The sequence below is a fragment of the Gastrolobium bilobum genome, unplaced genomic scaffold (assembly GCF_033153095.1).
Source record: "Gastrolobium bilobum isolate Gb01-03AN ecotype WA unplaced genomic scaffold, APGP_CSIRO_Gbil_v1 utg909, whole genome shotgun sequence".
Classification (NCBI taxonomy): Eukaryota; Viridiplantae; Streptophyta; class Magnoliopsida; order Fabales; family Fabaceae; genus Gastrolobium; species Gastrolobium bilobum.
Genome location: NW_026895707.1, coordinates 1393662 through 1407055, shown reverse-complemented (window position 1 = coordinate 1407055; position 13394 = coordinate 1393662). Strand labels below are relative to the sequence as shown.

The 13394-nt window shown below is 38.8% G+C and overlaps 1 protein-coding gene across 2 annotated transcripts in view; it reads left to right on the top strand.

Annotated features, from left to right (window-relative positions):
* The window catches only part of LOC133292339 (MADS-box protein SOC1-like), a 30239-nt gene extending 21588 nt beyond the window's left edge, over positions 1 to 8651 (top strand). For both annotated transcript variants that reach the window (XM_061490749.1, XM_061490755.1), the window contains 5 exons: positions 7394 to 7455; positions 7569 to 7668; positions 7755 to 7796; positions 7995 to 8036; positions 8242 to 8651. In XM_061490749.1, coding sequence (XP_061346733.1) covers positions 7394 to 7455; positions 7569 to 7668; positions 7755 to 7796; positions 7995 to 8036; positions 8242 to 8400 — 405 coding nt within the window. In that variant the 3' untranslated portion in view covers positions 8401 to 8651. The remainder of the gene's footprint in view (positions 1 to 7393; positions 7456 to 7568; positions 7669 to 7754; positions 7797 to 7994; positions 8037 to 8241) is intronic.
* The last annotated feature ends 4743 nt before the right edge of the window (positions 8652 to 13394 follow it).

Here is a 13394-nt window from a genome sequence, read left to right as displayed (position 1 = left end):
AATATCATCAACATATGCAAGGAGCACAGTAAGCTTCCCATTTTGGGAGTGCTTGAAGAAAAGAGTGTGATCTCCTTGACTCTGTCTATATCCTAAGGTCATCATAACCTTAGTAAACCTTCCAAACCAAGCACGAGGTAACTGCTTCAATCCATACAGGGCCTTTTTTAATCGACAAACTTTATTTTCCCCCTTCACAGAATCAAAACCAGACGGGATTTCCATGTAGACTTCTTCTTCTAACTCACCATTGAGGAAAGCATTTTTCATATCAAATTGATTTATATCCCAATTGTAATGGGCAGCAAGGGACAACAAGATTCTCACTGTATTCATCTTTGCAACTGGAGCAAAGGTTTCTTCATAATCAATGTCATAGGTTTGAGTGTAACCTTTGGCGAGTAATCGAGCCTTGTATCTCTCAAGAGTGCTATCAGAATTATATTTCAGGGCATAAACCCATCTGCACCCTACTGCTTTCTTTCCATTGGGTCTATCAATAACCTCCCATGTTTTATTTTTCTCCAACGCATTCATCTCCTCTTGCATGGCTTGAGTCCAATTCCCATCTCTCAAAGCTTCATGTACTGATTTTGGGATTGAAGTAGAATCTAGTGCTGAAACAAAGCTTTTGTGCTGCACAGAAAGATTAGCAGAGGAAACAAAATGGGAGATAGGGTATTGAGTACAAGAGGGACAGGAAGAACAAGATTTCTTGAAACAAGATCATTTTCCTTTTCTTAAAGCAATGGGTAAATCATCAGAAGTAGCAGTAATGGGTAAGTCATCAGAAGTATTAACATCATGATCAGAAATATCAGATTCAGGACTTACCAGTGGTTCAGACGATTGAGGTTGCTGTTGAGGCAATGTGGATTGTTTCCTTCTTTTATATACTAATTCAGGTGTCACAATTTTCCGTATCTCTGGTGTACTTGATGTATCAGTCATAGGAGGATCAGTCACAGGAGGATCAGACATAGAAACATTAGGAACAGGAACAAGAGGAAGAGACACTGACACAGGTGAAGGAGTAGACACTGAAGATTCCAATTCAAAGAAGGAAGGTGATGAGTCTTCTGGTGAATTATTCTCCCCCTGAAGACGAGGACCTTGGAAAAAAGACTCAGATTCCTGAAATGTAACATCCATAGAAACAAAAATTTTCTGACTTCCAGGGTGATAGCACTTGTAGCCCTTCTTATCAGGAGCATATCCAAGGAAGACACATTTAAGAGCCCTAGGATCCAACTTACTACGATGCTGTTTATGAATATGAACAAAGACATCACACCCAAACACTCGAGGAGGAAGACTTTGCAAAGTTGGAACAGAAGGAAAAAAAGAAGTCATGGAGAGAATAGGACTTACATGATCGAGAACCCGAGTGGGTAGACGATTGATCAAGAACGCTGCAGTAAGAATGGCATCTCCCCAATAGCATTTGGGTACATGTGTTTGAAACAGTAAGGCACGAGCAACTTCAAGAAGGTGACGATTTTTCCTTTCAGCAACCCCATTTTGTTGAGGGGTGTCTACACAATTAAGTTCATGAATCATACCTTGATTTTGTATAAATTGGGAAAAAGAGTGATTGACATATTCAGTACCATTATCTGTCCTTAGTCTTTTGATTTTTTTTACAAAATTGAGTCTCAATCATTTTATAAAATTGAAAGAACAGTTGTGGTACCTCAGACTTTTCACGCATTAAGTAAACCCAAGTTACACGAGTGCAATCATCAATAAAAGAAACAAACCATTTATTTCCAGAAGAATGAGGGACCTTAGAAGGACCCCAAACATCAAAATGAATAAGATCAAAAGGTTCAACACTTTTAGTACTACTAGAAGGGAAAGACACACGATGATGCTTAGAAAACTCACAAACATCACAATGAAAAGACTCAACAGACTTAGACAAAAACAAAGACGAAAATAAAGACTTGAGTAAACTAAACGGAGGATGTCCCAAGCGCTTATGATGAAGCCAAATCAGAGAATCAGCAGTTGACTGGCCATGTGATAGCAAGATGTGATCCTTAACATGAGTTGCAGGAGATTGTGACACCAGATAGTACAGCCCACCTTGCTCTTTAGCACCCCTAATCGTCTTCCCCGTGGCGAGATCCTGAAAACACAGTGAGTAAGAAAGAAGGTTACAGTGCAATTTAAATCTTTTGTGATTTTATGAATAGAAAGAAGATTAGTAGAAAGTTTAGGGACATGAAGAGCATCTTTGAGATGTAAGGAAGATTGTAATTTTATGTTACCAGAACCCGCAACTGATGTATGTGAGCCATCAGCTACGGCTATCGTATGAGTGCCAATGGTAGGGTTATAAGAAACAAATGGGTCAGCACAACAAGCCATATGATCAGTAGCACCAGAATCAACGACCCAAGAATGTTTAAAATCAATACATGAAGTAAGAAAAGAAGAAATTTTGGAGCTTATACCAGTCATAGCCAAATCACTAGTACCAGATGGCTTACTCAGAGAATCAAGTATGGTCCGAAGTCGTTCCAACTCATCTGGACGAAATGCAGGTTGGATCTCATTAGGTGCAGGAGCTATATCAGAAGAAGTAAAATGCGCTTGACCACCGCATCCTTGCCATCTTTTCTAAGACAGTTTGTTTTCCATGGAGGCGATATCATAGATCCTTGATATGACCTGTTCTTTTACAATAAGAACACCAGCGATCATCTTTCTTAGGTCTAGAAGATGCTCCTTCAGAATATTTTGGAAAGGAACTCCTGTAAGTAGAACCATCCTTTTTTGTTGAAATCATAGCAGACCCATCAGTGGGTTTAGAAGCAGCACCATCATTTGATGATAACATGGCAGATTTATCAGGGTTCTTCATAACACCCCGACGATTCTCCTCTCCCCGAACAGTATTGAAAACATCAGAAAGGGATGGAAAAGTTTCTTTGCCAAGTACTTGAACCCGAATAGGATCATACTTGGAATTCAAACCAGCAAGAAAATCAAAAATACGCTCATTTTCCACCTCCTTGGCTAAAGCAGTAGCATCTGCAGTACATTTCATCTTCAAACTCTGAAATTGATCAAGTTCAGTCCATAACTCCTTCAAGGTGCCAAAGTACTCAGTCACGGATAAAGAATCTTGTTTTGTAGTGAATATTTTACTGCGCAATTCATAGCGCGCAACCATATCCTGTTTCAAGGAATAAGTGGAGCGGACAGTTTCCCAAATCTCCATAGCAGAAGACAGGAACATACAGTGACGACCCACTTTAGGAGTCATCGAATTCCACAACCAAGTCATGATAAGAGAATCCTCATTATCCCAGACAGCAAAACATAGGATCTGTGGCAGCAGGAGCAGGGCCATCAAGATGAGCAATCTTATTGCGACTCTTGATGGTAGTACGAATGAGCTGAGACCAAGACAAATAATTTGATCCGTCAAATCGATAACTCTGATGTAGACTTGGAAGATCATTGTGACCAAGAGGGGTCACCACAGATGGGGTAGAATTTTTTTCAGATGTGTTTAGAGTTGACTCAATGTCGGAAGCGGCCATACTGCAAAAAAAATACTCAAAGAATAGTACCAAGAAGCCAAAAATCACGAAAAATTACTGTTAAATCTCATAGATACAAGAGGAAATGATAGTAATCCTTGTTGTATTAAACTACACAACATTGGTGCTATTATATAGCAAACCAATTGAAGAATACAAAGAGACACACTCAATGTGGGACTTCTACACTATTAACATTAACACTCTTAACACTCCCCCTCAAGCTGTAGCATATAGATCATATGCTACAAGCTTGATACATAAATAATACTCCCATTAGGAACCAAAAACAACAATGCTACATCAACGAAATGAAATGACTAAGTACAACAAATCAACTGGAATGACCATCAGTCTGAAGAGCTGATAAAGAGACAGTGCTGGAATGGACATCAGAGCATGGATGGTGCCAGAATTATCATCGGCAAAGACAATTGAGCTGACCAGGACATCAGCATCAAGATCCCTCTCAGACATTTCATTTAACAGTTGGTGAGCAGCCGTGGTTTCCCCTTGACTATGCTACAAGCTTATTACAAGAAAGACCAAGTAACATAACATCAAAATAAATCTCCTAAATGAGAAACCAAAAATCAACAATGTGCTAAAAATGGCGTCGAAATGAACATCAACATGGAAGATGCCAGAATGATCATCGGCAAAGACAATTGTGCTGGAATGACCATCAGCAACACGGACAGTGCTCCCCCCTTAAGAGGAACTTCTAAACAGTGCCGGAATTATCATCGGCAAAGACAATTGTGCTGGAATGACCATCAGCAACACGGACAGTGCTCCCCCCTTAAGAGGAACTTCTAAACAGTGCCAGAATTATCATCGGCAAAGACAATTGTGCTGGAATGACCATCAGCAACATGGACAGTGCTCCCCTTAAGAGAAACTTCTAAACAGTGCCAGAATTATCATCGGCAAAGACAATTGTGCTGGAATGACCATCAGCAACATGGACAGTGCTCCCCCTTAAGCGGAACTTCTAAACAGTGCCGAAATTATCATCGGCAAAGACAATTGTGCTGGAATGACCTTCAGCAACATGGACAGTGCTCCCCCTCAAGAGGAACTTCGGTGTCAGAATTAACATCAGCGGAGACAACATCAGCAACTTGGACAGTGCTCCCCCTAAAGATGGATGATGAATAGTATAAATACTCCATCTTGGAAAGAAAGAAGATTAAAGAAAAACAAAGCTTCGCAGAATCGAAAAAGTCGACGAAGACGGCGGTGGGTCGTCGGAAAAGTCGTCGGAGACGGTGGTGGATCGCCGAAAAAGTCGCCGGAAAGTCATCGAAAAAGTCGCCGGAGACGGCTGTCAACGGTGGACGACGCGGTCAACGGTGGTCGGTCAACGACAACGGTGGTCAACCCAACAACTTCCCAAGAATCATTCTTTTCTGATGTGACAGATCAGTCTAGGCTGCAGTCACAGAGCATACTAAGAAAAACCCGAAAAAGAAATAGCAACGGGAATCCCTTAAGGAGGGTGATATCTCTATAACCATATTGAAATTATGGAAAATAGAACTAAGTTAAACGGATTTAGATTCCTCTTGTTAGGCTCTAGATACCATGTTAAATCTCATAGATACAAGAGGAAATGATAGTAATCCTTGTTGTATTAAACTACACAACATTGGTGCTATTATATAGCAAACCAATTGAAGAATACAAAGAGACACACTCAATGTGGGACTTCTACACTATTAACATTAACACTCTTAACAATTACCAAACGACGACCGATCAAAGAGGTAAGCACAGATCCAGAACCGCCTTGGAGAGACGATCAAGACTGCAGTGGTCCGACCACCAGAACCTCCTCCACGCGCCGGAGAAGCTGGCGGCGCGTGGGTTTCACGCGCAGGGAGAAGGGAGGCGCGTCTGACGTCCGGTGACCTTGGGCTTTTCAGGGTGGCGTCGTCCGGCAGGTGCAGCTGGGTCTGTGGCTGGTCGGAGAAAAAAATCGACCGGAAAAATGTCCAAATCGTGAGAAACACGTTCTGAGTTTGACGTGAAACGTGAAATAGGTTGGAACGTGATGCGTGAAACAGGTTCTGAGTTGGAACAGTGATCTTCTGTTGTGTAAAGAAGAAAAATAAAAAGAAACAGAGATGTTCTCGGTCCAAGAGGTCCCCGAAAATTTTTTCCGGTGGCGGCTGATGGCAGCGAGAGACGAACAAGGTTTCGTAGGCGCGGAAGCAAAGCCCTCAAGATTGAGAGCTCTGATACCAACTTGAAAAGGGTAATCAGAAATATATTATTAATTTGTGTGTATAATCTGTACAGAGAGGTCTCTATTTATAAAGAATAAAAGACCTAATCCTTGACCTAATGGGCTTGGCCCAATACAACAAATAATAATAATAATAATAATCAGCTAAATCACTAATATTTACAACAATATATATATATATATATATATATATATATATATATATTTCTTCTGGTTGCTTGTTTTCAATGTAAGACAAAAATGCATGAGCCTTTTTAGTGTTCCTTTCATGACCAAACTAAATAATTGTTCTTCTTTTCGTTGATTGATTTTTTTTACTAACTTTGGCATTGCCATACAAATAGTATTATTTAGCTTGCCAATTATTCAAAAATGGGTAACTCAGTCTATCCTATGTAGCCCTTTCACCCCCTTTATATAATATGTAATATATTCAAAAAAGGAGTTAGTGTTACAGTTTTTTTTTTTTTTTTCGGGGGAGGGGGGGAAGGACAGTACGTGTTGATGACATAAGTTGCTGCGGTTAAAAGGTAAAAAATAGGTGTTCCTTTTTACCTAATTAAGTGCAATATTTAATGTTATAACAAAAATAAAGATGAAAAACCAACTATCATTGGTTTAAGTGGCAAGGATTTTGTTTTGCTTAACCAGTGGTCTCGAATCCGAGTCCTGAAAATAGAGAAAATGGTATTGGGAGAGCCTCCCCTATTATGGATCCGACATTACTTGTACCGGATTAGTCGGGTAAGCGAATTGGTGATATATCCAAAAATAAAGATGCAAAAGAATCATGGTAATTTGCTGATTTCTCAATTTTTCTTGTGTATGTAGTTGAAGTTTAGTGAGCTCATTTTAAGGGTGTTTCTTTCTCAATTGTGGTATTGTTTGCATCCATTTGATGGATTTCTTTTTGCCAAACATCTTTTGGAGGACTAAGTGCAAGATGTACAGGTGAAGAAGAACTATGTAGCATATGTCATGATAACCAATTAGCACATTAGTTAGTAAAACTGATTTTGCAGAAATACTTATCCGTAGAAATCATAATACCTTAAAAAGGATTTGCCAAACTCCATGCTCTCACTCTTGAAACATTTCCAGTGCATTTTTGTTAGAATACGGTAGGCGGAGAATTTTGGGGGGAAAATTGACCTAATTATATTCAAGTCTTAGTATATGAAGATCAATACACCTACCTCCATTTATAGAGGAATTGGATATCGTAAGTTACAAAGTTAGAAGGTCACAATTCACACGACTTAGTTTAATTACAGAGTATATTACCTAAATTCATGCCTTGCATTTCTAGGTTAATGCAAGTAGTAGCAGACTTTAACAATTTCATCTTCATTTATCCCTGTGAATAGATACATTTTAAATGTTGTTATTAGAAATATAAAACCATTAATGGAACCTTCACCCAACAACTTAAACTTTTGGGTTAAAATGATTCTTTACTATTGGTATGAGTTGGAATTGGTTAATTGGCTTCCGTTAAATTTCTATTACCTTTTTATATTTGCTTATCGTAGACACTTGTTCAAGTTAGAATTCTGAAGTTTGAGTGAAATTGCGTAATTTATTACAGCATTTGAAGGAAGAAGCAGCAAGCATGATGAAGAACATTGACCTCCTTGAAGCTTCAAAACGGTTAAAGATCTTCTTGAATTTCTATTCATGTTGACAGATTCTTCACATTTATTATTTAACTTCGCTCACTCACAGTGAAAGAATATGTTGCATTTGTAATTTCATTCCCTCAGGAAACTCATGGGAGAAGATTTGGGGTCTTGCTCCATTGAAGAACTGCAACAGATAGAACAGCAGTTGGAGAGGAGTGTAAGCAATGTTCGAGCAAGAAAGGTTAGCTTAATCAACAAGCCTATAAAATTTTACTTTTAAAATTTCAATGTCTATTGATATTTGAAACTCAAATTTCTATTCTCCAGACTCAGATTTTCATGGAACAAATTAAGCAACTAAAAGAAAGGGTAAGCTGTCTATATAATTGAATGAATGTGATATTGCTTTAGTTACTTCTATATCATTCTGAGTTCATGATACGTGCCAAGAAAAAAAAAATGCATCTAAAGTTCATTTCCTTCTTCATGAGTTCTGGACATTGAAAAAGTTTCTAGCTAGCATAAAGTCAAAAAGATTCTGATTAATGTGTTTCTAATACAAATCAGGAAAATGTCCTAGTTGCTGAAAATTCCAGGCTTTCTAAGAAGGTAAAGTTACTGATTTCTTGAATTTATTTGTGTCTTATAGCTCATTTTATTTGCAACATTTTTTAGTCTTCCTAATGGAAATCTTGAACTTCAGCTTTTGGTCTCAAACTTAAAACTGTTTCCCTTAGTTTGCAGATATTTGTTGGATACTTGTTTTAAAAATCATTCAGTTAGAATGAAAACTTAAAACCAAAATTCTCTGCAGCATGGTAACTTTCCACAGCCAGCACCAAAGGATCAGAGAGAACATCAACCTCAACCCTATGCAGAAAGTAGTCCAAGTTCAGATGTGGAGACTGAATTGTTCATTGGACTTCCAGATCCAAGAACAAGGTGTGGTGCATCTTTCCTCAGGTCTACTTGAAGATTATTTAATCGCTCACTATGCAAAATAAAATAAGGGTAAGCCCAATTGTCTCATCAATGTATATCAGATATGTTTCCTGATGCTCTCAGACAGATAAATAATAATGGTGATTGTGAGAGTCATTTGTTAGTTATTATCATCAAATCCATGGTCTAAATGGCAAGTTGTATAGATATTCACATATCAAACTCAGAAGTCAACACTTTACTTCAGTTGTATGATTGATGCCTTCCTTTTAGGGTTTTAAATGCATGACTTTCCTGACTCCTGAGCTTTCTTAGCTATGGTAGAAATTTTTGTATAATATGCCTAGTAAAATTATCAGCATGAAAGAAAATTTAATTTAAGTTGATTATAGATTAATTAAGATTTTTTCCCCTTACCTTGGAATGAATTTGTATCTCACTCACTTTTTGCCCCTCACATTAAATTTTCACATACTGGAAAATCCAAAAAACTATTTATTTCTATTGTAAATATTATTATTATTTATTTGTTATTTGTTGTATTGGGCTTAGCCCATTAGGTCAAGTATTCTAGGTCTAGTATTCTCTATAAATAGAGAATCCTTTTGCACATGTGATTTACAATTCTATAATATATTAGAATACCCTTTTTCAAGTTGGTATCAGAGCTCTCGATCTGAGGGTTCTGCTTCCGCGCCTATTTGCGTTTAGAGTAAAAAAACCCTGATCCCTTTGCCTCTTGCTGCCAACAGTCGCCACCGGAAAAAAAATTTCGGGGACCTTTTGGACCAAGAGGACTACTGTTCACTGTTATTTTTCTTCGATTACACCCTCCAACACCGATTACATAGCCCAAACACATCCAAACAGCCGCGAACACCGATTACACAACCCAAACACCTCTAAACAGATCTGTCATCGCGTCTGGACCACCTTCCGGTGATTTTTCAACCGCGACCACCCACAGACAGGTGCGCGCTTGCCGGACGACCGCCGTGCAAAAATTTCAGCCGGAGAGGACATCCCACGCGCTCTTACGCGCCGCCCAAGCTCCAGCGCGTGAAGCCCACGCGCAGCCACCTCCACCGGCGCGTGGAGGCGCGTGACACCTTATTTTGGCCTCGGACCACCGCCATTCTTCTCGTCTCCTTGTTCTCTGTCTGGATCTGTGATTGTTTCACTGATCGGACTTCATTTGATAATCTGTTTGGTTGATTTTATCGCTGGTTGTTAACTTTTTATTGAAAAATGGCCGAGAATGACGGTTCTTTGATCTTATCTGGTAAGAGCACACGTTCTATATCTCTTCTTGCTTCTTGCACTGATTTTAAAACCTTATGGATTTTGGATTCTGGTGCAACTGATCATATGGCTTGTCGTACTGAGTTGTTTTGTTCTTATCATCCTACTGTTGGTAGTCATACTATATCCGTAGCTGATGGATCCCATAAATCAGTTATTGGTTCTGGTAACATTCAAATTCAACCTTCCTTATTTCTTAAAAATGTTCTTTATGTTCCTAAGCTTTCTACTAATCTTATCACCACTCAAAAACTTACAACTGACTTGAATTGTTCTATCACATTTTTTCCTTCTCATTGTGTTATTCAGGATCTTACCACAAAGAAGACAATTGGAGTTGCTAATGAACAAGATGGGTTGTATCATCTCCTTCCAGACCATGCTAGCAAAAATCAGTTATTAATGACACGTCATCCTTCTACTGCAGAGTCTATGATTTGGCTCCATCACAAGCGTCTGGGGCATCCACCATTTAGTCTTTTGAAGTCTATGTTCCTTTCTCTGTTTCTCAATAAGTCGGTTGAAACCTTTCATTGTGATGTTTGTGAATTTGCAAAACACCATCGAGTGCCATTTCCTTCTAGCACTATTAAAAGCAGGGAACCTTTTTCTCTTATCCATTCTGATGTTTGGGGCCCTTCTAAAGTGCACAGTGTTTCAGGTGCAAGGTGGTTTGTTTCTTTTATTGACGATTGTACTCGGGTAACATGGATATACTTGATGAAAGACAAGTCTGAAGTACCAGAGATATTTATTCGGTTTCATCACATGGTTGAGACTCAGTTTGGTAAGGGTATTAAAAGACTAAGATCTGATAATGGTACTGAGTACGTCAACCAACGCCTGTCACAATTCATTTCAGACAGAGGTATGATTCATGAGCTCACATGTGTTGATACCCCTCGACAAAACGGGGTTGTTGAAAGAAAAAATCGTCACCTCCTTGAAGTTGCTAGAGCACTACTTTTCCAGACATCTGTTCCTAGTTCTTATTGGGGAGAAGCAGTGTTAGCTGCAACTTTTTTGATCAACCGTTTACCTTCACGGGTCCTTAAGAATATCAGTCCTATTCATTCCATGACTTCCTTCTTTCCTTCTGTTTCCATATTGCAGAGCCTTCCACCAAGAGTGTTTGGATGTGTTGCATTTGTCTATGTTCATAAACAACATCGGAGTAAGTTAGATCCTAGGGCTCTTAAGTGTGTCTTCTTTGGTTATACCCTTTATAAAAAAGGGTACAAGTGTTATCATCCACCAAGTCGGAAATTTTTTGTTTCTATGGATGTCACCTTTCAAGAATCTGAATCTTATTTCCTGGGTCTTCATCGTCAGGGGGAGAACAGTTCTTCAGAAGACTCGTCCCCTTCCTTCTTTGAGTATGGATCAGTCTTCTCTCTTCCTAGTGTGTCTGCTCCTGGTGTGTCAGAACCTTCAAATACACCTGAGATAGGGAAAATTTTGACACCTGAATTGGTATATCAGAGGAGGAAACAACCCACACTGTCTCACCAGCAACCTCAATCGTCTGAACCACTAGTAAGTCCTGAATCTCCTGTTTCTTCTGAGTCTCCTGTTTCTTCTGAATCTCCTGTTTCTGATTCTAATATTATTGCCTCTCATGATTTGTCTATTTCTTCTGATATCTCTAATGACTTACCCATTGCTTCTGCTTCTGATGACTTACCTATTGCCCTAAGAAAAGGAAAATGAACTTGTTCCAAGAAATCTTGTTCCTCTTGTCCCTCTTGTACTCAATACCCTATCTCCCATTTTATTTCCTCTACTAATCTTTCTGTGCAGCACAAAAGCTTTGTTTCAGCACTAGATTCTACTTCTATCCTAAAATCAGTACATCAAGCTTTGAAAGATGGGAATTGGGCTCAAGCCATGCAAGAGGAGATGAATGCGTTGGAGAAAAATAAAACATGGGAGGTTATTGATAGACCCAACGGAAAGAAAACAGTAGGATGCATATGGGTTTATGCCCTGAAATATAATTCTAATGGCACTCTTGAGAGATACAAGGCTCGATTAGTCGCCAAAGGTTACACTCAAACCTATGGCATTGATTATGAAGAAACCTTTGCTCCAGTTGCAAAGATGAATACGGTGAGAATCTTGTTATCCCTTGCTGCCTATTACAATTGGGATATAAATCAATTTGATGTGAAAAATGCTTTCCTCAATGGTGAGTTAGAAGAAGAAGTCTACATGGTAATCCCGCCTGGTTTTGATTCTGTAAAGGGGGAAAATAAAGTTTGTAGATTAAAAAATGCCTTGTATGGATTGAAGCAGTCACCTCGTGCTTGGTTTGGAAGGTTTACTAAGGTTATGATAACCTTAGGATACAGACAGAGTCAAGGAGATCACACTCTTTTCTTCAAGCACTCCCAAAATGGGAAGCTTACTCTGCTCCTTGTATATGTTGATGATATTATTATCACAGGTGATGATTTTGTGGAGAGACAGATCCTGCAAACACGGCTTGCCTCTGAGTTTGAAGTCAAAGACCTTGGGAAACTGAGATATTTCCTAGGAATAGAAGTAGCTCATTCAAGCAAAGGAATTTTTATCATCCAGAGGAAATATGTTCTTGATCTTCTCAAAGAAGCAGGAAAGCTCGGGTGTAAACCCTCTAATACTCCTATTGAGCAGAATCACAAGATGGGCTATGCAGAAGAGAGTCCTCCAGTTGATAAAGGACAATATCAACGGCTAGTTGGGAAATTGATATATCTTGCCCATACTAGACCAGACCTAGCTTATGTTGTTAGTGTTGTCAGTCAGTTTATGCACGATCCAAAGGAAAAACACATGCAGGCAGTAGAGAGAATTCTTCAGTATCTTAAAGGTATTCCTGGTAAAGGATTGTTATTCCGACGTGATGGCAATCTATCTTTAGAAGTCTACACAGATACTGATTATGCTGGATCCGTGACTGACCGTCGTTCTACCACTGGTTATTGCATGTTTCTTTGCGGTAACTTGGTGACATGGAGAAGTAAGAAACAAGATGTGGTTGCCAGATCAAGTGCAGAAGCTGAATTTCGAGCTATGGCTCAAGGCATTTGTGAGTTACTGTGGCTGAAAATTGTACTTGATGATCTCAAAATAAAATGTGAGGGACCTATGAAGCTGCTATGTGATAATAAGTCCGCTATTTGTATAGCTCATAATCCAGTTCAACATGATCGGACTAAACATATTGAGGTCGACCGCCATTTCATCAAAGAGAAACTTGATAGCGGGTTGATTACCACTCTATACATTCCCACTGGGCGTCAATTAGCTGATCTATTGACAAAAGGGCTTCCTCCAGACAAATTTCAAGAACTTACTAGCAAGCTGGGAATGATAAATATCTATTCCTCAGCTTGAAGGGGAGTGTTGTAAATATTATTATTATTTATTTATTTGTTATTTGTTGTATTGGGCTTAGCCCATTAGGTCAAGTATTCTAGGTCTTGTATTCTCTATAAATAGATAACCATTTTGTACATATGATTTACAATTCTATAATATATTAGAATACCCTTTTTCAAGTATTTCTAACACTCCTTAATTTTGAATTTCTTCTTGAGTGTCGAGTTCAAACTCAGAATTTGCTCATATTATTAGTTTTAAAATATGGAAAGTTTTGTGAAAATATGTCCAACAACATGATCTTCGAGTCTTCAAAATACTTCGACTAACTTCATTCTTGGCAAGAAGTCTTGCTTTGTA